Raw genomic sequence first — 24,624 nt, forward strand, 5'->3', positions numbered from 1 at the left:
AACACTTAAAAGAACATCAAAGGCTTACACACTGTTATATACTCTACATATAGACTTGTATGTCTATAATGGATCAGCAGTGTTGTTTGCTCAATCCTCTCCATAAAAAACGAAGATAAAAAATAGAATTTGTTCATGTTGCACCTGCACCTAAGGAATTTGAATATACAAGTATTACACTTTGGTATGAAACTTCTCCAGCTTCTTTTGTACTATGGACAAGAATGAGAATGAGTTTTTTTATCAGACGATTATTGCCTGGTGGATGACAACATGAGGGAAGAATCCCATATAGACTTGCATGAGCCATATGTAGGGATCAGAATATCATATAGACTTGTGGGTTGGCTTTAGCAACCATATTGCAATACCACACACCCACTCAGAACACATTTCCATTATGAAGGTGAGCTTGGCTTCAGAAAGCATAAAAATCTAGTTTTGGGTGATATTGTCAGTCCAGACTACTGCTCTCCTGAAAGCAAAATACAGCAGAAATTACAAGCCCTGAACACACGTACACAAGAAATGACATGAAAACAAAACCCAGTATAATGAGAAGCAAACAATGCAAACACTTCTTGTGTGTGTGTGTTTTGCATAAGAGGGTCATGCTTTCCCTAAAGTGCCATCTTGATTTAGTTGTGCACAGGGCTCGTATTTTATTTATTAGCCTAATACATGCACAGAAAGACACTGCATCCCCACAGGTCCATGCGGGTGCTGCTCTGAGATCCGTCCGGTCCCAGGAAAACAGGAGAAAGGTCACAATGGCTGAGTCGTGTCTGAGAAATATTAAAATCTCTCATTTGCAATTGCAATCAATCACACAACATTCCCTCATCTCGGAAGTCACAACATGATTACAAAATCAAACTTAATGTAGAAATGAGAGCCACATATCAGGGTTTATTGTGCCGTCAGTGAATGGTTATATCAGTCATTGAATAAGAGACTTAATGCAAGTGTTTATTGTCCTGAAGGGTCCTTCCCAGGCAATAGCTGTAAACCAGCCGCTCCAACCAAACAACAGTTGGTGGAAACAGAATCTCTGACCCTTAACTGTCATGTAGATCTGCAGATCTGTGGTTACTGAGCATGAACAATGCCTGCTGCAGAGAAAGCTGATCTTTTTGGGTTAGTCTGATGAAGTTTCCCCACAGGCTGATGTATTGAGGTCAAGCAGTGTGCTTTGCGTCATTTGGCTTGTATTCCTGTAGGGAAAGGTCAGGGTTGTTGTGACAATTGTCTAAATCTTGTGTCAACATAATCAAGGTTACATTTACATTATTTAGATTTTTATTCCAAACCTGAACTTGAACTCAAACTTGAATATTTTTGTTACATTACTTGAAAGTCTTTAAATTACAGTCGGGGATAACATTACATTTGCAGCATCAGACGATTTTCAAAAAAACATAGTTTAAAAATGAAGCGGTAGAATGGGAGTGAATGTGGGGGCAATTTTTTGAAGCTCGAAAAAGTGCATCCATCGTTCAAAGAACTGCTGGACGTGGCTTCGTGGTCTTCTGAAGCGAATCGATGCGTTTGTTTATCCACATATCCAAATATCCACATTGACAGCGCTATTAACGATATTTCTAACTTCCGTTACCCCTCGGCTGCACGTGAACCAGAGGCTTGTTTTTCCAGCAAATGACGGTGACGAAAGCTCCTGCACAGGAGACGGTATCCTATTGGAACAAAATGGAAAATGCCGAGTTCGTCAACGGAACTTGCGTCAACTTACGCCTGCGTCATTTGCCGTAAAAACAAGCCTCTGGTTCACGCCCTCTCTGTCTGCTGGTGGAAGTGTGCTTACCTGTGCATCGGAGCGGAACTCGATACGGAGAGCAGAGCAGAGGAGAATTGTAAACGCGTGACCATGTAGAAACAGAAATGACATACCACCGTGTAAAAAATATAAATAGCATAATGCTGTTTAGTTTGTTTAATAAAAGAACAAAGGAAAAGACATGTTCTATAGGAAAGGTAACATTAAATGACTTCTCTTGTGATCTGGTGCTATATAGAAAATAAAATTAACTTGACCTTCAAGGGGGGCGGGGGGTGCCGTTGGAGGGGCGGGGCGCCGCCTAAGGTAATGGTAAGGGAAACACTGGGTACTCGTAAAATACTATGAGTAGGCTTACCCCAGAAGGGGGTCCAAAATATGAATGACAAGTGGATTTCTTGCTTGTTTGATAAATGTTTAGGCACATGTGAACCTATTTATTCCACTTCCTGGTCTCTGTTGTTGTTCTTGTTTGGCACTCTGGTGAAAACCTACTACTCTCTAGAAAATGCTGGGTTATTTTCAATCCATTGTTGGGTTAAAAAAGGACGAATCCAACTGTTGGGTTATAAATGAACCCATGCGGGGTTGTTTCAAAAAAAGTTTTATTTCACTTGTTATGGGGGTCAGATATGCACATTCTCTGAATAAATTTAAAGGTCTGTATGAAATTTAGTGGCATCTAGTGGTGAGATTGCAACCAACGGCTCACTCCACCCCTTCCTTTCATAACACTACGGTGGCTGACACAGGACTAAGATGTCGTCACGTTTTCGCTTCTTTGCTTAAGGAGATAAAGTATTTATGAAACGCTCTCTGTAGAGCAGTTTGTCCGTTTAGGGCTACTGTCGTTCATGGTGAATTCAACATGGCAACATGCTGTATGTAGAAATAGCTCATTCTAAAGTAATAAAAGCAGAACGCTTCATTATTTAAGGCCTTTATACACATCTGAAGACATAGTTATGTATATTATATTCCATTTCTGTCAATAGATCCTCCAAAAATGACACATTAGACCTTTAAGCCAACGATAGGGTTCATCCTTTTTTGACCTTTTTATGTTTTTATTATGTAGCCATGCAGAGAAAAGGCTTTTTAAATACAAAAATCTGTGGTGCCTGGATATGAAATCTTTTGCTTTGTTTACGAGAAGGAATCCACTCATTATTAGTGGTATATTAAAATTCTTAAATGGTTGATACCTGAAGAACTGTGGGTGAGTAAATGTGTACATCAGCAGGTGAGGAGAATAAAGAAGAGTTGCAAAGATGCTACAGTATAGTGTAGATGTGACAGACCATCTCTGAAGCAGCTGGGCGTGACCGTCAGGAACACAGAGAGAGTGACAGCAGCTCCGGTGGGCTGAAGGCATTCCAGCTGCTGTCCTCCACAGTGATGAGGACGTGGGCACTGCCTGCATAATGACAATTAACAGACTAACAGCTGGAGGACTGTGTGTTTCTGATGTAGTCAGTAAGCACAGAAGTGTGAGAAATGCATATTTTTGTGCACGTCTGTCATGTTGTTCATGATTATGCGTGCTAGTGTAAACTTTTGAAAATGTCGCATAAATATGAACAATTCAGAAATGAGGCTCATAAATCATGGGTTGTTTCGATGATAATATCAACATGTTTCTGTGTGGGTTAGGTTGAGAGGTATAGTAAATATCATTATCTTAATAGGAGAACCATTGTGTCTATAAGGAGCTCTAGTAATACAGCAGCAAAGGTCTTTGTGTGTGTATATGTGTGTGACAGTGGCCTTTTGTCAGGTATTCTGGAGTATGCATGCAGCTGTCACGGAGTGAAAAGGATGCTGTCAGTTGGTATCCAGGTTTTGTGTGTGTGTGTGTGTGTGTGTGCGTGCGTGTGTGTGCGTGTGCGTGTGTGTGTGTGTGTGTTTGAGTGCGCAGAATAACTGTATGTAGGTGTGAGTGTGTGAATACAGAATCTTTAATGTGCATGTGTGTCAGGCACTCTATGGAATGAACAGGGACATATGAATGAAGTGCTTGCTTGCGAAGAGCAACAGGAAGAGAGAAAGAAACCAGAAAAGTAAATTACTTCTGCGAGTTGTAATATTTACCTTGATGTTATCACGCATAATTGCTTTAGCAGCACAAATACACTTGTCGTGATTTTAAAGCTTTTCCTTTTTTGTTGAAGTGAGAGAGAGAAAGCCGATGCTAATGCAAATGTATCTGAGTGGATTTCACCAGAGAGACCGCCGGACCGCTGCTGCAAGGCTAATGAAGATCTGACCGGAACGTAGGCAATAAAGATACAGTTTATGCAATTCTGCTTCCATTATCAGTCGTCTTGTGTGCCCATTCATCGGCGCATATACTTGATTACTTATTTGTGCCAAATCAATAAATAAGCGAGGTTTGCGCATGAGAGCAGTGCTGGTGTCAGTCGGGCTGTGCGTGTCTGCTCTTTGCGGGGCTGTGGGATTCGTCTCCTGTCTAGCTCCATGCGGAGATGTAAGCAGGTCTGACAGCAGGTGTTTCTCTCCTGCTCTGTCTCTCTATGAGCACCCGAGAGAGGAAGTGTTCTGTCAAGAGAACCAATCAGATTATGCCGTCCTATTCAGATGGGGACATCGGATATAGAGCCGATGAGAACATTGAGTCTCACTAACATTTATCAAATGAGAACTGTAATAACTCAAACTGTAATGGGGGGGTGCATGCAGAGAGAAGTTGAAAATGGAATATAGAATAGAAGGAAATGATAATGCGTCAAAGGTTGTTTTTACATTTTGTTTAATTAAGTACTTTTGGGTCATCAAAGACAATCTGCAACAAAAGCTCCGGCCATCTGCAGATTTCTTTATAAAACAGTGAAGCGTGTGTTGTTGAGTGATGTGATTGAAGACCATGAGAGTCTGAGCTACCTTTAAGTTTCCATCTGACACTTTCACTGAACAGAACAACTTCAATGAACAACCTTTCCCGAAGCATCTGCTTCTTGGGCCATCCATCAACCCAGACAGCACTTTGGCACTTTGTTGTGTTGATTTCGTGGCACAATCCGTTCCAAAATCTCTCTCGCATTCTCTCGACCCCCTGTTGTTTCTTTGGAGCATGATGGAGTGTTTCAGTTTCATCTCTATCATCAGAGAACACTGCTCATTAGGATATGCTTAGCCTGGTGTTTTTGATAGATAGCAAGAAAACAGCATTTTATGGCAAACAGTTAAGAGAGGACTCCGTGTGGTCCATCTGTTAGCTTTCCTGGTTCAAACTGGGTTCAGATCGCTTTAAAGTGTTGTTGACTGACTGTCTAGATCCAAAAACCATATATATCATCGCCTTATAAGGTTCTATCTGACATTTTTGTTCAAATTGAGTTATCCGGATATTCTTATTTACATCATGTGATATTACAGTTTGGGGCTTTTTTTAGAAAACAAAAAGGTCTTATATATATACTGTACACAGTCAAATGGAAGGGAAAAACTTTAAAGCCCCAAATGCAGAAGCTTATAATTTCAAGGTGGCAATATCCTCTGTATATACAGTATTTATATATAGGCCTAGCTGCAAAAAAGCATATTTATTTAAAAGATATCTAGAAAACAAATCCATCAAGCTCAATCAATAGAAAGATGTTAGGCACAATCTTTCTCATAAAATGCTGGATGCTCGGAACATGACAAAAACAATCCACAGTAATATGTACAGCAATTTGTTTTTTTGAATGACTTTTATTTTCAATATCATTTTCCCAGTCCAAATAACACCCCATAATCATTTTACAAACATTTGATGGTGTTTATATAAAGACAGCCCATTTCATTTTAACATCTTATTAATAGCATCTCGAGAGAGAGAGAGAGAGAGAGAGAGAGAGTACTAAATGTACAGATTCATTCTGATCACAGCTGCATTTACAGTGGCCAAAACACAGAGAGCTTTAGAACAAGAATCAAAATCAATGTCACCTGGAAATGTAACTTTACCAATACCTACAAAAAGAGAAAGAGATGCTCAAAGACACAAAATAAAAAGTACACAGCACTATTTCGACACAGAGACTGTTGGTTTATACAGTATCCGCACGTGTTTGTGTGTGTGTATTCTTGTGTATTTTTTCACCGTACATTGTGTTGTGTACTATATTCATAGATCTTATATAAAAGGAAAAAGAGGTACTCATCGATATATTAGACACAAATATAAAAAAGTTAAGGTACACAAAGTACAAAGTTTTTATTTCTATGGCAACAAGAGGACAGGTATCAGGTTGTTTTGTATGGTATGTGAAGCAATGTGATGTAGTCTACCTGCAACAAATCAAAAGTCAAAGACCGTCTCTGATACTTCCTCACTAAGCCTCGGTAAAGACTTTCTGTAAGTTGAAATGGTTTTACGGGTCTCTGTCACACAAGGAGGAATTTGGTGTAATCTCTCCTGACGGGCTTCTGGGGAGGATGGGGTAGTTTAGGAATATGTTCTGCACCATATGAAACCTGTCATAGTGAAATGTGACTCTGCAGTTGTGCAATACAAAATAAATAAAAACGGAGAGAAACAATGGCAGACAAAGATTTGTGCCCGTAAACATTTCTTTTCTTTTACAAGATAACATGTCAGTAGATCGATGATGCCTGAGTATAGTCCCACATGAAAATACAATGACAATAAAATAAGCCTTTACAGTAAGCCGTGTGTCATTTACATGTCAAACAATGAGGAGGGCAAGCGTCTATCAAAAACTAACCACAAACAAACGAAAAAGATATTGCACTGGTTTCAGCAGGAGTTGACGTTTCCTTTAGAAAAAAGTTACGGAAGATGAAAAGAACATTCAAGCATAATGCACATATGAAGATGGTGAATTAACCTTTTTTTCTGCATTTGCTTCAACTGATTTTGGATTCAAGAGTGAAGAACGAATCAACATTTCACATGCGGTCAAAGCATCAGACATGTTTAGCAGACTCACAGCGTGAAACGTTCCCCTCCTGTGCTGGCAGTCACACGGGCCACACGTCTGTTCCGGTTTTATTGTTTTTTGTAATTGACGTTTATTGAGCTGTCAATCAAGATGCTTACAAATCACCTTCATTCTCTGAGAGAACAAAGCCTTTGCTTTTTATTCAGTCCAAAACAAGAAAAACATCTACCGTGTGCCACACAAATCATTTGTCAAGTGCTTCAGACTCCTCTCAGACCCTAGTGATCGATGTGGAGATGGCCATATCACTCACATTCTTTGCTGGGCAAATTAAAAATGTATTTCTCCACAGCTTACTAGATGATACTAAGACCTTATCTGTGTAACGCAAGTAAGTTTAATGTATTGATCTTATGAAGTTCCCTAGTATTTAAATGCTGTGGGAATGACCTGGGCTTTCCTCATTAACAGGAGAGTGTCAGCTGAAACAACTGTTTGTTTGAGGCTTGGCACAAAGTCATTGTATATTCGTCTGTCATTATCGTCTGCGCCGAGTTATGCGATGTAAACAAAAACTGTATCCACTGATCCTCTGAAACGAGAGAGCTTGAAAAAAATCACACAAGATAGAATAGTGGTAAATATTTAGAAAACACATTTACACATATACATAATACAGAGCTTTAGTGATCCTTTATATAGGATGTTTTCTATATGGTAGTAGTTATGTTCCTAAATGGCTAACATGACTGGCCAGTGCAGTTCACATGATCTGGTAAATCGATCAATTATAGACAAGCATGGAAAAAATGTATAAACGTCTCCGTATGTGAACTTATTTTTTATTATGTATTGCTGTCCTCTGAGGATGAAAGCAAATGTCTCTATTAGACATTAACATTTAGAGTCACGTTAGACGACCTGTGATCAAATTTACTCCAACATGATTCACCTTCACAGACAAACTATTGCAAACAACTCATTTTACCTTTCAGTGTTTGCCTGTGTTTTGTACAATTGTAATCCTCGTTCTCTCTGTTAAACTGGAGATATTAAATAGCATTTCCTCCTCTTTTTATCAGGTATTGAATAACTGGCCTGGTCCGTTCACATACTGCTACCCACAAGAGCTCTTTGGTCTGGTGTTGCAATCTTAGACACACACACCCACAAACACACACACACACACAAATCTGAAAAAATAAAAACTCATTGACTTTATCAATGAATGGAATTGATTGGTAAGTTTAGAGCTGTGTAATGTCTGCATTTCTGAATAGCACTAGATTCTCTGTTGATTAAATATTTTTAGTCAATTCTGCTTAAACTGTGACAATAAATAAGCTATTACCTTAATAAAATATCCCACAAGGGGAATTCTTTAAATGTCCTCAAATGTATTATTTCCTTTTCAGATTTCCTTTTTTGAATTATTTAAATAGAAGCAAACACAATGAAAAATACCATTGGCACTGAACCTTTACTAGGCACGAAAAATAAAGTAAACATATTTTTTCCTGTGTCTGATAATTGATTAATGACCACTGACTGATGCTTTATTACATTAAGCTTCAAAGTTTACTAGGTTTTATGATAAGTGTTAATGGGTAATGTAACATAACCAGCTGTCGTCTTGTAATTTTCTGGTATCAAACACCTTTCTGAGGGTCTGTGAGTCCGTAAACATGATTAACCCGTACCTGTAATCTTTCATAAATGATGTCTAGTAAAAACTGAAACTGGTAGTAAAGAAACGAAAATCTGAAGCATGGCTTTGGCAAATGAAAAAAGCTTTCAATATATGCTGAATCTGAAGAAGTCCACATTGTATGATTGTTTTAAAAAAAATGTACACTTTGCAGATTAACAGTTCCAAAAGTCTAGTTGAATAGGGTCTGTCTTACCTTATTAGTATAAAAATAGAACTATTCCTTTAAAATGTGGGCCTAGTAACAATGTAGTGAAATTAAAACCTGGTATACTATTCCTCAATGTAATTCATTATTTTCATCTAAATGAATAGTGCTCCATATAAATATTTCTTTTTTGGACATTTGCAACACAGTTCCTCAACTATTTCAAAACATATTTCAAATACATATACTTTTTATACAAAAAACGGATGACGGATTGATATTGGGGGACAGTCACTCAAATTATTTGATGTTGTGTCTGTAATTATCCATGAAACTGTACGCGTCCCATCTATATATGTAGTGGCACATAATGGCATTATTGGCACAAAGTTCAGAAAAGTCTTGCCTCCATTCAAGCACTGTGAAGTATGTCATCAGAGAGAATCTTGACAGCAGCTGAACGTCAGCAGCTGAACGTCACCCCAGCCCACCCACGTGTGCAGTTATATACGTATATAATATATCAGCTCTAGGTATCATTTCTAAAATGACCACATGTCCATGGAAAATAATTTGGGTGTGGCATCCGTAGCACTGCAGTCAGTCTAGAAAAATAAACGTCTTCGGTCCATTTCTAGAGTGATCCAACATTTGTACAAAACCGCCTGTCCGTCTCGGTCTCAGTCTCTTTATTTGCTTGTTTGCTGTTGTTCTCGTAGTTTTGTTCTGCTTTGTTGTATAGAAGTCTTTCGTTTTATGTTTGTTTAACAGGTTTTCCAATAGGATTCTGTAAGTGGAGAACATTTCATTTTAGCTTTCATTTAAAATTATAGATCAGCAAATAATGTTTAGTTAACATGAATTCACAACATAGAAAACTACACTGATAGTTTTCTCAGAATCCAAGTGTATTTCTGCTTGTAGTATATATTTTTTTACTTTAGACAATTAATGCTGCAATCCGTAACTTGATGTCTATCACAATCTCTGTTGGAAACACAAATTAGCAGGTTTAAATACTTTTTACAAACTTTCCTTACGTAGATCAAACTTAAATTTCCAGCAAAATGGTATTCAACACCTCAAGCTGTAAATTACTTTAAGATGACTGTTGTACTGTTGTGAGGTAAGGAGATCGTTTTGAGCACTCGTTTTGTCATTTATTTAGTCAATAACCGGTTACGGATTGGAGCTTTAAAAAATATGAGCCACAGCTCTGCAACTTCTTTCACTTCTAGGTCTAGTAAAGTCTTCTTTTATTCAAGCCCAAAGACATGCAATTTTCTGGCACAAACAACAACACTGTGTTAGAATTACACCATGTGGACTTCAAAGCACCTGAAATGTAGTACGTACCAGGGCACAAATTGAAGACGTGGGCTCAACCCGAAGGTAGTAAAAGGGCCTCAACAGGAGATCTCGAACCATTTCTCAGACACAAAGGCCACAGGGATTAGCTGCCTTTCGGTGGGCGACGGTCTGGAATAGACAAACAGATCATTCTTCAATCCTGCAGATTTTACAGCACTTTTTTCTCACACTGTTTTTATGGGGCTTGCTGTGCATTACACCACAAACGTAAGCGTCTACAGTTGCATTCCTCTAAACCCTCTTATCCAGGCTTTATTCATAAGCACACAGTATTAAATGAGGCAGCACAGATATCATTCATACAAATTTAGAATGATAAAGCTTATATGGCATTAGGCTTTTCTGAGGTAGCGGCGAAAGATAAACAAATTACGTTTGTTCAATTACAGTTTACCTTTTTAAAAACAACAATTCTCTGCGACACAAGATTGAACTGGATTTCCAAAAGGATAAAGACTAAATTACTTTTTTATTGAATGAAAACAGGTTCTATCAAAACCAGAATAAAATGGCAAATATTTGAATTGAGATTGATCTATATGCATATATTTTTCTTTGCTCAGCTTTAATTGCTCCAATTTACATTAACAGAGAATCTCCCAGTAGCTCAATTGGTAGAGAATCCTGCTTGCAACGGAAAGCTCATGGGTTTGATTCCCAAGCAACATCGAGTACTCTATAAATCACTTTGGATAGAAGTGTCTGCCAAATATATACAATAAACCCAGACATAAAGACAAAGGTTTAGAGCTGAAGTTCCTGTCCAAACCCTAGCAAGCAACATCTAACAGAAACATTCCCCCAAGCAGATCTATAGAATTTGGACTCTTGCCTGTTTCCATTGTAGGAGGTCTTGTATATGGGCGTGTGCTGGATCATCTCATCTGTATACACAGGTATGCCAGCCCGCACGCACTCGTGCGAGCACTGTAAACTGTCATTGTAGGCGGTGAAGATGTCCACCTTACTGGGCACGCGTGCGGGTGTGAAGTCGGTCAGATTCTGACAGCTCTCCTCTTGCTGGTTGATCTTTCTTTGATGGCTGCTGTGTCGGCCATTCCCGGACTGCGCACAACTACAAAAACACGCACCAAATTCACAAAGCCAACATAAAATCATACCTTGAACCGCTGTGTCTGTCCTACATTTAACATGGATTGGGGGGACACAGACATGTCTGGATTGGTTGTCCACATGTTTTGTAAATACCTTTATATTTTGTCATGGCATATTCACTTAAGTACTTAAAAGTTGTTCATTCACATTTTATATTTATTGTTTGAAAACCTGAGCTCATAATAATTTGAGAATTAGCTGCTTTTTAGAAATTAGCAAATTGTGATTTCATGATTTTCAAAGATAACAATTTTCATCATTAATTTTGTTGCCAAATGTAAAGGTGATGTAAGCAAAATATCCCCATTATTGAAAACCAGCTAAAATAGGAGTCCTAAAACATTATTCATTACTTCCAGTGACTGTGAACTCTGTAAACTTGTTTAGCCAATCAAAACGCTATAAGTCATTTTTCTCCCATTCAATGTCACCATATATGGGTAGCAGGAACCTTTAAGCATCAGTTTGTTGTTGTTAGCCAAATTCATAAGTTTTTATTTTTTAGTTATGTAATTTTAAGATGACGTGCTGCCGCTTTCCGGCTTTATCTTTATTTAATCTGTAAATGTCTCTATGTACGTGCACAACTTTGTCAGGCCTCATTCAGAAAATGTGGATGTGTCAAATTCAGTGGAAAGTCTAGAAATAACAGAACGGTCAACACTGCTTATAGCAACTTTAACACTGAGAGACAATAAAAATGCTAAACAGACACCAGGAAAGGAATAGGGAGCGACAGACAGAGGGAGATAGACAGGAAGTCAGACAGACAGACAGGAAGTCATTGACACTGCTGAAAGGAAAGAATGTTTCCTACCAGTTTTTAAGGACTAGCGTAGTGATCAAGGCTGCGACGATCATGATGAGGGACACAGTGATGGTGATGATCTGGTGAACAGCCAGACCTAAGGATGCAAGAAAAAGAAAAACGTTAGCAATGTGATATTGCAATTGCTACACCACGTTTTGTACGGTATTTGATTGCTGTAACATTGACTGCATCATCATGTTGTAACCAGTCACAATGCAGCAGGTTTTCAGTGACAAGTGAAAATGAAGTGTTGTATGAAGCAACACAGTGACGGCCAATGAGAATGTGATGGTCAGTACAGTTTTGCAGGGCTTAATTTCAGACCAATCATGTCAGGTGGGTGTGGCTACCCGTCCTGACAGAGACAGAAACTAAACAATGTATAGTTTGGTTACAGACGGTTAGAACAAAAACTGATATTTGAAATGAGCTTTTATTGCATATCATATCACTGTGTTGTCTGGTTAGGACACGTTAAAAGTAAAAAAGCTCTGTGACTTTTTGTAACATCTCTCATAATTTAATATTTCCTTTTATTTGACAGTTTTCTCAAAATCAGAGCCATGAAACAGACTGACGGAAAGCAACAGGAGAGAGATGGACAGAACACCAGCTGGCTAAAGGTCAATGAACAACATTTAATGCAGAACAAGAACTCTCTGTTCCAGACAAAAGACAGTCACAAGATTTATGAGCTCCACTGTGCTTCTCACTCCAGTGCTACCAAATGGACAGAAGCGAGACCCTGCAGGGAAGCAGTTGCTACGGTTGGAACTGATGAGAGTAAGGGAAGCAATTTTATGGATTTCCCCATCAATATTAAAGAAGCTTGTTTGTGTGTGCGAGTCTGTGAGGAATAGCAGGATCCATATTAAAGATCTGCAGTTCTCTGCGGGTGGGGAAATCTGAGACCGTGGGACAGGTTGATGCATTTATTTGAGTGGAAAGCTTGCAGTACCTAAGGGAATTCCACAGTTCCAGCTTTAATTTACTCGGGGCACCACTTCAGAGTAATAACACTGTAGTGCTGGGCTGGAGAGACACATGTAATAAACATTTAAAGGTATACGTTGTGGTCACGATTTTAAACCAAAATAAACGAGGGTGTGTCAGGGGAAGAGAAATATGCCCCTAACTGGCCAGAGCAGGAATTGTTTTAGCACTGTTTGAGCATGTGGATTCACATCGGTGTCGCCTCCAAACATTCTCATTGTCATAACAAACTACATTTGAACCTTAAAAAACATGTCCTATAGCTGGAAGTTGTGCTTTGGAACATGATAGCTGGTCCAAACCATCTCGTAACCAACCTGATCCTTTCTAAAAAAAAAAACAGATACCATGCAAAACCAGCTACTATCTATATAGTGGCATGGTTCTGCCCCATCTTGTCTTGCTTTTCTTGATCTTGTGGCAGAGCCATGACAGAACCTCTTGTTTTATGTGGCGAGAGACAGTTTTGGCCTTCCATATATTCCCTCTCTCCAGTGTGGCGTCTCTGTTCCCGCCCTTTCGTCTCGTTATTGCTTGTTAATTAGTTCATGTCCCGCACCTGTTCCTTCTTGATTTCATCCCCTTTATATAGTCCGTGTTTCATTGTCCGGTGCTGGATCATTGTACTGTCGTGTGTGTGTTGCTTGTGGTGAGTTCATGTCTTGTCAGTGTAGTCTAGTCTTTTGTAGTTTATATGGTAAATGTTATTTTTTTAGTCCTGTCTAGTTTAGTTAGTCCGTGTTTCTGTTTTTATCTTTGTTATTTTCCCCCACGTGGGTCTTTGTTTTGTATTTATATTTTATTAAATGTCTTGTTAAACCCTTACCCGCTGTCTGCGTCTGAGTCCTCTGTACCTTTGTCCTTGTGTCTCACCCGAGATTCGTGACAGAGGAACTCACCAGACAAAAGACACGCACCTCTGTCACGAATCTCGGGTGAGACACATGACAACCATGACAGACTCCTGATGCTCCTCAAGGAACAAACAGGACTAGACAGACTGTGACAAAACAAACCATAACCATACATAACCAAACACGTGATACATAGAAAAAAGCTCAAACAAGACATGGCGCTGGCTGGAAGGCCGGCTGGACAGTACATGGCGCTGGCTGGAAGGTCGGCTGGACAACACATGGCGCCGGCTGGATGGCCGGCTGGACAGGACATGGCGCCGGTTGGATGGCCGGCTGGACAGGACAGGGCACCGGCTGGAAGGCCGGCTGGACAGGACAGGGCACCGGCTGGAAGGCCGGCTGGACAGGACATGGCGCCGGCTGGAAGGCCGGCTGGACAACACGTGGCGCCGGCTGGATGGCCGGCTGGACAGGACATGGTGCCAGCTGGACAGGACATGGTGCCAGCTGGAAGGCCCGCTGAACAGGACATGGCTGGACAGGACATGGCGCCGGCTGGAAGGCCGGCTGGACAGGACATGGCGCCGGCTGGAAGGCCGGCTGGACAGGACATGGCGCCGGCTGGGAGGCCGGCTATCACCGGCTGGGCAGGCCTGGATCTCGACGAGATGGGACAGGAAGTCGGTGGCTGGGCAGCGCTCTCTGGCAGCTGGGCAGCAAACAATGACAGGAACAACACAAACACATAGGGTGTCGACTTCGACAGGCCTGAGAACCAGCTGGGAAGCCGGCAGGGATCTGTGGCGGGAACAGGACACCACCGGTCTCGACCCTGGAGGGAAACCCGTCAACCTCAACCCTGGAAGGGAGCCCGACGGTTTCGATCCTGGACGGGGTTCCGGCAGTCTTGACCCCGGAAGGGAGTGTGGCGGTCCCGACTCTGGAAGGGAGTCCGGCGGCTTTGACCCTGGAGGGGAGCCTGGCGGCATCGACCCCTCCCGCTGAGATCCCTCTGTCTGCTGGGTCTGATTCTGGCTGGTCCATTCTGTCACGAATCTCGGGTGAGACACAAGGACAAAGGTACAGAGGACCCAGACGCGGACAGCGGGTAAGGGGTTAACAAGACATTTAATAAAATATAAATACAAAACAAAGACCCACGTGGGGGAAAATAACAAAGATAAAAACAGGAACACGGACTAACTAAACTAAACAGGACTAAAAAATAACATTTACCATATAAACTACAAAAGACTAGACTACACTGACAAGACATGAACTCACCACAAGCAACACACACACGACAGTACAATGATCCAGCACCGGACAATGAAACACGAGGACTATATAAAGGGGATGAAATCAAGAAGGAACAGGTGCGGGACATGAACTAATTAACAAGCAATAACGAGACGAAAGGGCTGGAACAGAGACGCCACACTGGAGAGAGGGAATATATGGAAGGCCAAAACTGTCTCTCGCCACATAAAACAAGAGGTTCTGTCATGGCTCTGCCACAAGATCAAGAAAAGCAAGACAAGATGGGGCAGAACCATGACACTATCACAAACCTAAAATGTAAATGTAATGTAATTCCACCTATGTGTTCAATTAATTAAAAAAAAATGTTTCTTGACATTTAGTGATGTGTTGCTCTATATACAAGCATTCTTGTAAACGTGGAGCAGCACAAAGGTGAAACATCTTAGTTTTCTGAAAGCTGAGTCAGACAAGACAAAACAACATTTCTCAACACAGTAAGAGAGCAAAGCTATGTTTACGATCTGATAAAACGCACTGTTAAAAACATTTTAAAGAAGATTTACAGTGTATACAGGGTTTTCCTGGCTCAAAATGAGGCTGAGGTGGTGCCATCCTGATCTTGCACACACCTACCGTACCTTTAAGTGGCTTAACCAAAATGACTTTGAGTTTGACATATTAAAAGTTCTAATAAAATTAGATAAAAATGAAAATTATTAAGTTATGTAAAACATTACTTTTATTCAACCAAACAGAAATGTTTTTTAATCAAATAAAGCTTTTTTTTATCATCTCAACTAACTTTTCAGCCCACAATAGCCAACTGAATTAACCAGTCTTTCTAAATGAGCAAAGCTCATTCACATCTTGCATTCTCTGTGGTTCACTTTAAATGATTCAAGGATCTCTTATATTCGCTAGTGACTGAAAAGTTCAATAGTTTAATGAATCGGTTCAAATGAGTCATTCGTGTGCGAGTCGTTTTGAACGCAATGTGCGTTCATACTGGCGAACTCGCTGTGTACAGTATACGCTGATTCAACGATCCAACTGCACAGCTAAAGACATTACAATGATGTACGTCATGATAATTTAATAAATTTCAAGAAATTAAACGTACTTGGATGGAAAACAAACAGCCGTGAAACACAGGCTGGCTCTTGTTCTGCAACTCTTTTTAGCGCCTTAGTGTGCTGATAACGAAACAGCGCCTCCACTGTGGCGTAATGCCGCAACTGCAGTTACAAATGACAGTCTGTTAAATGCACGCAGCATTTCTTGTGAGGACTCGCAACATAATTTTGGCAAGAGCCTGAGGCAGCACGACATTTGACGGAGGAGGCCGCCTCCAATTTCTCTATGCAGGAAAAACCCCGGTATAGCATTCCTAAAAATCTCTGCTTTCATAAAGACCACAGCTGCATCATATCCCCAAAAGAATGTAGTCTCATTTCATTTCGGGTTTATTTGGGGTGAAAAGAGAAAAGTAAAAATGATCCGCAGATAAACAAAATAATCCATTTCAGTGTGCATTATTCTGTGTATAGAAATAAAAGCAATATATCATCTCACAAGTAGCATTGTCAAACATCTCTTTAATCCATTTGTTTTCTTTATCTAACAGGAAAGCAACATAAAGGTTCAGTGGGGTCTAAACGTTTGAGACCATTAGTAAAAATATTTCTGTGCCATTTTCTATCACCAGCATTAAAAATATTTTGCGTTGATACTGCAGCATGCACTCCATCTGGCATGTGCAAAATCTGATGATCCATGTTATCCCAGCATGACTGGAGAATATTACAAAAAGCATCTTGTGCACTTCATTGAAAACAAGAAAATCGTATTATGTACATACGTTGACTTGGTCAATGCTTGTTTGATTAATGACCAAACAATGAATATTCTCAAATATTTATTTCATTTTAAGTCATATAACCAGATGTTTCATACTTGCTTTGACATCTAGACTCTACTGTAAGTGTGAGCTATCAATCTGCACATAATATCCCTTCCTTGTGTCCTTGTAAAGGCGTGTCTCATTCCAGAGCCAATTACAGGCATGTCTCAGCTCTGGCAGTAATAGCCACGTTGAGCTATACCTTGTTGCAGTTCAGAAAAAACACAGAACTGGTTTACTTAACCCAAGCGTACTTTAGGGTGCGGACCATTGGGATTCTGAACGATCTACATTATCAGGAGGAAAGGTAGAGGTGTGTTCTTAAATGTCTCGCTTTAATACATGTTTGTGTGTTTACACACCGGAACGTGTGTGTTTGTGTTTGTCTGTGTGTGTGACATAAAGCTTCAGGCCCGGTTTTGACAGATTACATTAGCCATGAGGGCCACTGCTTTAACACTGTCATGCTGAGCTCTGCTCCTAATGGCATTCTGAAAAAATAAGTCTTTTCATTCCCATCAAACCTCTGAGATTAACCAGCCTTAGTTCAGCAACAACACTGAATGACCTGCATAAATGCTTCTTTCCATGAAAATATGCACTAGACGTACTGCAATGTGACAGTATACAATCAAGGTACTTTAGGAAAAGTTTGTAAATGGTTTGAACAGTGTTGAAAAACGTTTTTATAATACTAACACAAAACGGCGTTACTTATGGTAGAAATGTTTAAACAGCATATCCACTGTACATAGTTTCATTTTAGTTTTAAAATGAAATTATTAGCACAAGTAGAAATAGATTCATTCATTGTTTCACTTACAGTATGGTTTGTTTGTTTGTCCTACAGGAGGATTTGGTTAAAGATGCTTTGACATGGTGCTCTTTACCCATTATCTTAAAAGGGATAGTTCACTCAAAAATTTAAAAAATGAAACTATTTACTAGGGCTTCACGATAATTTATCACGATACCACTAAATCCTATTGTAATCAAGCTGGCTGCGATATGCAATGTGCCGATATTTTTTTAATGCGTAGCTTGTCCGTGAAGCACGTCTCTGGGATCAGTAGGAAATGCTGCTCGATCTAAAAGCAGTGCGAGTTTGAGTCGCTTATAATGTGCATTTGAAAAAGCAACACCCGTCAAACATGATCATTATAAATATACTTTATTATCATAAAAATACCTGATGAGGCTTGAGTAACAGTGATAAAAAGATGTCCATAGGCATTTCCTAGATTCTAGAACGTGTTATGGTCTTCTTCTGCAGTGCGTATTTGGAGTTTCCGCACGAGAGCGCCCTCTGGCTTTCGGATGCAGCAGCATTTTCCCATACTTCACTCAAAAGCTGTGCATAAATCACGTGATATTTATCGTGACAGCCCTACTATTTACTCACCCTTGTGGCATTCAAACCCTCTATGGCTTTCTTTGATCTTTGGAACCAAAGTGCTCATTATTGAAATATAGTGTTGTTTTGGGTTTTATGATTACAATGCAAGTGAATGGGCATCCTCTTTTCAAGCTTTAAAGGTACACGAAACCTTTATATATTTACTCCACATGACTCATACCATACAGTATATTTCAAGTGTCCTGAAGCCATACAAATGGGTTTGATATAAAAAAATAAAACACAATCTGTTATTTTCAGTGTCTTTTACTTAAATGCACACACATGGATACAAGAAATATGCAACATGAGTGGCGTGGAGTAAATTTATAAGGTTTCTGTGTCCCTTTAAACCTTGAGAAGAGGATCCCCATTAACTCCCATTGTAACCTCAAAACTTAAAATAAAAACCATTGCTTTGGTTCTGAAGATAAAGGAAAGGCATCAAGGATTTGAATGAAATGAGAGTGAGCAATAAAGACAAAATGTTAATTTTTTAATGAACTATCCCTTTAAGCTGTGTAAAGGAGTTCAGCCAGTCATTTGGTTCTTATTGCTGTTCTGACTCTTTCTGAATGCTCAGCTAACATTATGACTGATGGAAGCATGCAGATGCATCTGGGAAAACCAGGCCTCACTTTCAACTTCCTGTGCCCTGCGTTCGGGTCTGACCTGGATTAATTTTATCTCAGGCCCTGGTCTGAACACGACTCTTTGGCATAAAGTCCCCCAGCAACCCCAGGACATAAACATATCAGACAGCTATTTAAATCTCTCTCTTTCTCTCTGGCCCTCTTCCTTCGAGATAGAAGCTAGCAGATTGGATTGAGAGTCGGGTTATATATTCAGGTGTTTACGCATCTGAAATTTGATGAGACGAGCTTGTCGCCCTCGACCTTGCTGGGAGTCAAACTCTGGTGGCTTCTTGGCCTGGTGTTTTATGTATTGATTTCGGTTTGAAAGATTCATTCTCGCCGTTCTGTCAGACCTAACCCATCACATTTGTGTAATATAGAGCTTGCAAATGTTTCCCCATTAATTTCTTATTACTGGGCGCCCAGGCTGAGAGAACAGGATCTATATCACCTTGTCTCACCTAAACCTGGGATGAGAGAGAGAGGCACACCAGTTCCAATCAGGGAACATGTCAAAAGAGGGAAGCAGCCGGGTGCTGTGGTACCAGACACCCACCTTCCTAATTCTGGCAGTGATGCAGTCACCTTGCTGTAGGTGCTCGGTCGGGGTGAGCCTTTGTTTCCCTGGGCACCTTTCCAATAATCAGGACAAAAGAGTCCAGCCCTCAGAGGCAGTAGTTCCAAAACTCCAACAAACCACAAAGACATGTAGTCCTCCTGCCCAAAGACACTACAAGCCAGAGCCAATGATTTTAATATTGTGTGAAAGTGGCAGTTTTAGCAATGATAGTAAATGTGGTTATAGATGACATGAAATCCTGATTTAGGTGTATATAGTATGATGACTAAACACTTTTGACACAAAAGTAAATAAATGATAATAGATTTTTATTCGTCAGTGACCTATCCCTTTAATTGTCCAAGTTTTATAAATTCATATTAAAACCCCTACAAAAATGTTTTCGAAATATCCTTATTTTCGAAATTACATGTCTTATAATAGCACCCGTGCTGCATGGCCATGAAAAGTATATTTATTACATTTATGTTATATATATTTTATAGTTATTAGAGATGCACCGATATATCAGCCAATAATTGTGATTTTTCACACTTTTGGCTGATGATCAAGGCTGATATATCCTGTCAATCAAAAGAGGACAGGAAAATACAATGATTTTGTGCTCTATGTACAAAGTATATAAAATATTTAGAAATATCACCAGTTTGATATAAATATTCAAAATTAATAGCGGTCATGTGAATTAATTAAGAAATATGAATTTAACCTTTAGAATTTAGTTAATGCAAGTAAATATACCCACCCATCTATCGGTATCGGCAGATATAACTTTTAATAATCGTCTTATTGGTATCAGTGGAGAAATGTAGTATCAGTGCATCTCTAATATTTATAATATTAATTTATTTATTCGTGCTCTTTGTATATAAATGTTTAGAAACATGCCCAGTTTGATATTAATAATCAATATTAATAGTTGTTATATGAATTAATAACATTCAGAAAATTAAGAAATATGAATTTAACCTTTAGAAATGAGTTCATGTGAGTTAATATACCCACCCATCTATCGGTGTCGACAGATATCACTTTGAATAATCTTCTATTGGTATCAGTGGAGAAATTTAGTATCAGTTCATATCAAATATTTATAATATTAATTAATTTATTTATTTTTGGACTTTAAAAGTAAAAAGCCCAGTTTATACAATCAAATCTTTTGGCTTAAATTTAAGTTCTGTCGTACTGAACATTCTGTCTGTAAAAAGATGTTGTAAAGTGCAAGAAAAGTGTAAAGAATAAGCAGAATACACAAACTACATAACAGGCATCTACATTATAATCATATTGTGTCTAGAAATATAAACTGTTCCAGATCAAATTTAGGACTAATGTCATGAGGCAACCATTAAAATAGGACAGTGGTGGGAAGAAAAAAAACTGGGACAAATAGAAAACCCAAATAGCACAGATTTTAAACGTCAGGGCCTTGAGAAATGTATGAAAAGGGCACACACCCAGAGGCCAGTATTTCAGATGAAGGTTATGAGTATACAGGGTACTGCTGGGGCTCCGTTGACCAGAGACCTCAGAGACAAACACTCCTCTATCCACCTATAAAGGACATCTGAGTTTGGAGCAGGACATAGGGTGGGTCTCTCAACTAAATGCTCTATTAGTGCAGCCCAAGCCAGGCATCTGCAGCTACAGATGGCTTAAAAGGACAAGTGAGATGGAGTGGAAAGGAGATCAGTCTTTGCGGACTGCTTTCAATCACGTTGTGGTTTGGCTGAAGCAAAGCTCAGAGTACAGCAACAGCTTTGATTGCACTTTCAGAATACTTCTGTTCATCTCCAACAACGTGAAGCATCTTCAGAATTTGTATGCAGGAGTATCCAGAACCATCAAACTTCTAATGAACTGCTGTGCGGCTGCCAAGTTTCAACTGACTTTAGAAGCATCGCTCTCACCGGAAAAATCACACCTTGAAATTTGTTCCCAGCACTAACAGCGGCGATTTTTCACAGTAATCTAAGAAGTAGATTTAGTTTTTAATGGGATGATATAATTTTATTATAAATTAAATCTGGGAGAGACAGACAGACGCAGTGCGTGGAGACCGAAAATCCTTTTCCATGATGATTGCGATATTAAAATGTTCTTTTTGGCTCCATATTAAAAATGATTAGTCTGAGTCTATGCATAAATTCTCTGTGCAGAATCTCCAGAGTATAGAAATCTATTTTTAAATAATTTTCCAGAAGCAATTATACATTTTCTGTAATATGGGGATTTGCAGTGGAAAGCCAACTTCAGAATCCCTTTCTAATGTGAGTTTTAAGAATAACAGTGAACATTGAGGGCATCTTAACTGCTTAAGTCCTTTTAAAGTGACAAACATTGAAATTGAAATTAAAAACTGATTGACAGTTTCAATAGATTTTATGTCTATACTTCAACTCAATCAGTTACTGTAACAACTAAATTGATAAAATGAACTGTTTAAATTGACGAATCCAAATCATTTTTAAAGAAAGTATTTTTCTTTTATGCATGGCAGAGAAGATGAACAGCAGAGTCTCTTCCCATTAGTACACTTAATCAGAATGGATGCAACGCCATTTGCTTCAGTCTGAAATGTGGCTGAAAAGGGAAAATGTAACCGTTTAAAGGGATAGTTCTCCCTAAAATGATTGAATTCTGTCATCATGTACTCAGCCTCTTGTCATTTTAAACTTGTACTGTATGACTTTCTTCTGCAGAACACAATAGAAGGTTTTTTGAAGAATGTTGGTAACCAAGCATTGGCGGTGCCCATTGACTTGCTTTGGTTTTGTGTTTATATAACAGAAATAAATGGGTACCGCCAGGGGCGGATTAAGATGGCTTTCAGATGCCTTCCACTCTTGCAGTTTAGTTCGGATGAAAGTTTAGTTTGCATGAAAAATCTCTAACGTAAAAGCCGTCACGCGACCTCAGCTGCGCACCAGGGTACCGAACCTTGCGCATGCGCTTTAGCCGATTACAATGTATTTACTTCAATAAAAGACATTGTAAGAGAATATAGTGTTGGTCATTTACCTTGGATTTGAGCAAGAGTGATCCTGCATTGTTTTGCGTGTTGCGAGTGGAATCAGAGCGGCAAATAAATGGTAATACAATGTTTCCAGATTTAAAAATAGTCCTGATAAATAGCCTGTTTGCAAGCAGCAGAAAGCTCTGTAAGCGAACACACAGTAAGACCAAGTGTTGTTTACTCTGCGCTGCGCATAATAGCATCAAGTGAATAAAAAACACAGTATATTGACCTGTGTTCTGTTTACTATCATGTGTCATGTACATTCGTGATGACGTAAGATGAATGCAAACGCACCAAGGGTTTGATAGAATCAATGCTGCGAGGGGTGTCGGGAACAATCGCACTTGGATACACACACATTGAGACATCAAATACTACAGTGTTTCTTCTACATTCCTGGTTGCTTAGCAACGGCAAACACCAGGAGAGCGCAAGCTCTAGTTTTATACAAGTATACGCAAAATTTGAACGGCCCCTAAAACCGCCTCGGTGGATCTTTACTGAGACACAAACCACTGTGCATTACATAAACTGTGTATAAAACAAAGCCATAATTAAAATCCCATCTGTATAAGATGCGTGTCATTTTGGACTAACTCCCTGAAATATTACCGATGACATGATGAGTTAACTGCTGCAATAGCTGGATTCCGCTGCAGTTGTTTCAACCGCAGCACCGATGTTAGCCAATGCGAGCTGCCAGTCCTCCTGCTGCTATCTTAGTCACGTTGTTCTTTTAAACTATGTATTTTCCGTTTTTGTGCTCCACTATTGTACTTTCTATCGGACAATTTGCTGCTATGGCGTCTAGCAATAGCAGTGATTTAAATTAAAATTATTGACATGATTTCACCAGCAGCTGATTGGACAGATGTGACCCAAATGTCACATCTATCCAATCACCGGTCTATTTTTTGTTATATTTCTTATGGGCCAATGAGGGTCTATTTTTTTGTTCGCGCTGAAGTAAATTTAAAATAAAAAAAATCTGGCCAATCAGAGGCCGCTAAACAGGTGGGTCCCCTAGCCTGCAGCCTAGGCAAGCCTGTGCGTTAATCCGAGCCAACATTCTTCCAAATATCTTCTTTTGTGTTCTGCAGAAGAAAGAAAGTCATAAAGGTTTGAAATGACAAGAGGGTGAGTAAATAATGACAGAATTTTTAGATTTCAAAATAATATATTTTGCTTCAGTATAATCCGATTTAAGTATAATCAATCCCACTTTTATTGTGTACGACGGGTGAAGATGTTGCCAAAATACCGATTAAATGAAAAAGATCGAACTTTCTCAATAAATATAAAGACACCAGAATGAATTTGCAGAGAATGCTCTAGACATACATTAGACTTTTTGTAAGAGTCTGCTAACTTGTTGTTGTTTGTGATTTATTTGGGGGGGGGGGTTGGTGATGGGTTAGAAAAAATAAGAATAAATCTTTAATAATCAAATCTATTTTACAATAACAAGATGTATGATGGTGTAATTTTGAGCAAACAAGACATAAACAAAACATACTGCAATCTTTTCATTCTGACTTGATCAATATGGATTTACACATCAGAATCCCTTAAAAAATCCCTCATGAATCACCATGAAACAGAAAAACCCACAGCGCTAAAACGATGCTTTACAATTCAATGAACGTGCACTGAACGCATTCATTTATGCTGAATGGTCATTGAATTTTGTAGCTTTAAAAGCATGTACGTGTGTATACTGAAACGTGTCATAGTTAGATATGAATGAGATACTTCCACTTATGTATGAAACATAACTTATTCATGTACCTTTATTTGAATAGCAATATTTCTCTTGTGTAAACTATTTGCTCAGTACATTATTTAAAAAACCTTGTTTCAGCAGCAGTTTAAGCCTCACAGAGCGATGAGAATTAAAAATCCTTCAGTTACACCCCTTCAAACGTAGCTGTGCGAATTTGTTACACCTTCTGAACCGAGTCACGTTTGCATTTGATTGCATCAGCTTTCTGCCCGTGGAGATGTGAATCCTGCTAAGTGTCCCTCTCACAGTCCTTTGTGTATAACAGACCTGATGAAAATCTTGCCAACAAACTGACGCCCACAAACTGTAAATATCTAGGAACCAGCTGTAATTTTGAAT

General features: G+C 39.3%; 1 protein-coding gene across 1 annotated transcript in view; it reads right to left on the reverse strand.

Annotated features, from left to right (window-relative positions):
• Positions 1 to 5,495: 5,495 nt before the first annotated feature.
• Positions 5,496 to 24,624, reverse strand: part of ajap1 (adherens junctions associated protein 1) — a 50,861-nt gene continuing 31,732 nt past the window's right edge. The window contains exons 3-6 of the mRNA XM_057357230.1: positions 11,863 to 11,950; positions 10,762 to 11,004; positions 9,915 to 10,037; positions 5,496 to 9,345 (exon numbers count right to left, since the gene is read on the reverse strand). Of these exons, the coding sequence (XP_057213213.1) occupies positions 9,965 to 10,037; positions 10,762 to 11,004; positions 11,863 to 11,950 (404 nt within the window). The 3' untranslated portion in view covers positions 5,496 to 9,345; positions 9,915 to 9,964. The remainder of the gene's footprint in view (positions 9,346 to 9,914; positions 10,038 to 10,761; positions 11,005 to 11,862; positions 11,951 to 24,624) is intronic.

The sequence above is a fragment of the Triplophysa rosa genome, linkage group LG17 (assembly GCF_024868665.1).
Source record: "Triplophysa rosa linkage group LG17, Trosa_1v2, whole genome shotgun sequence".
Lineage (NCBI taxonomy): Eukaryota > Metazoa > Chordata > Actinopteri > Cypriniformes > Nemacheilidae > Triplophysa > Triplophysa rosa.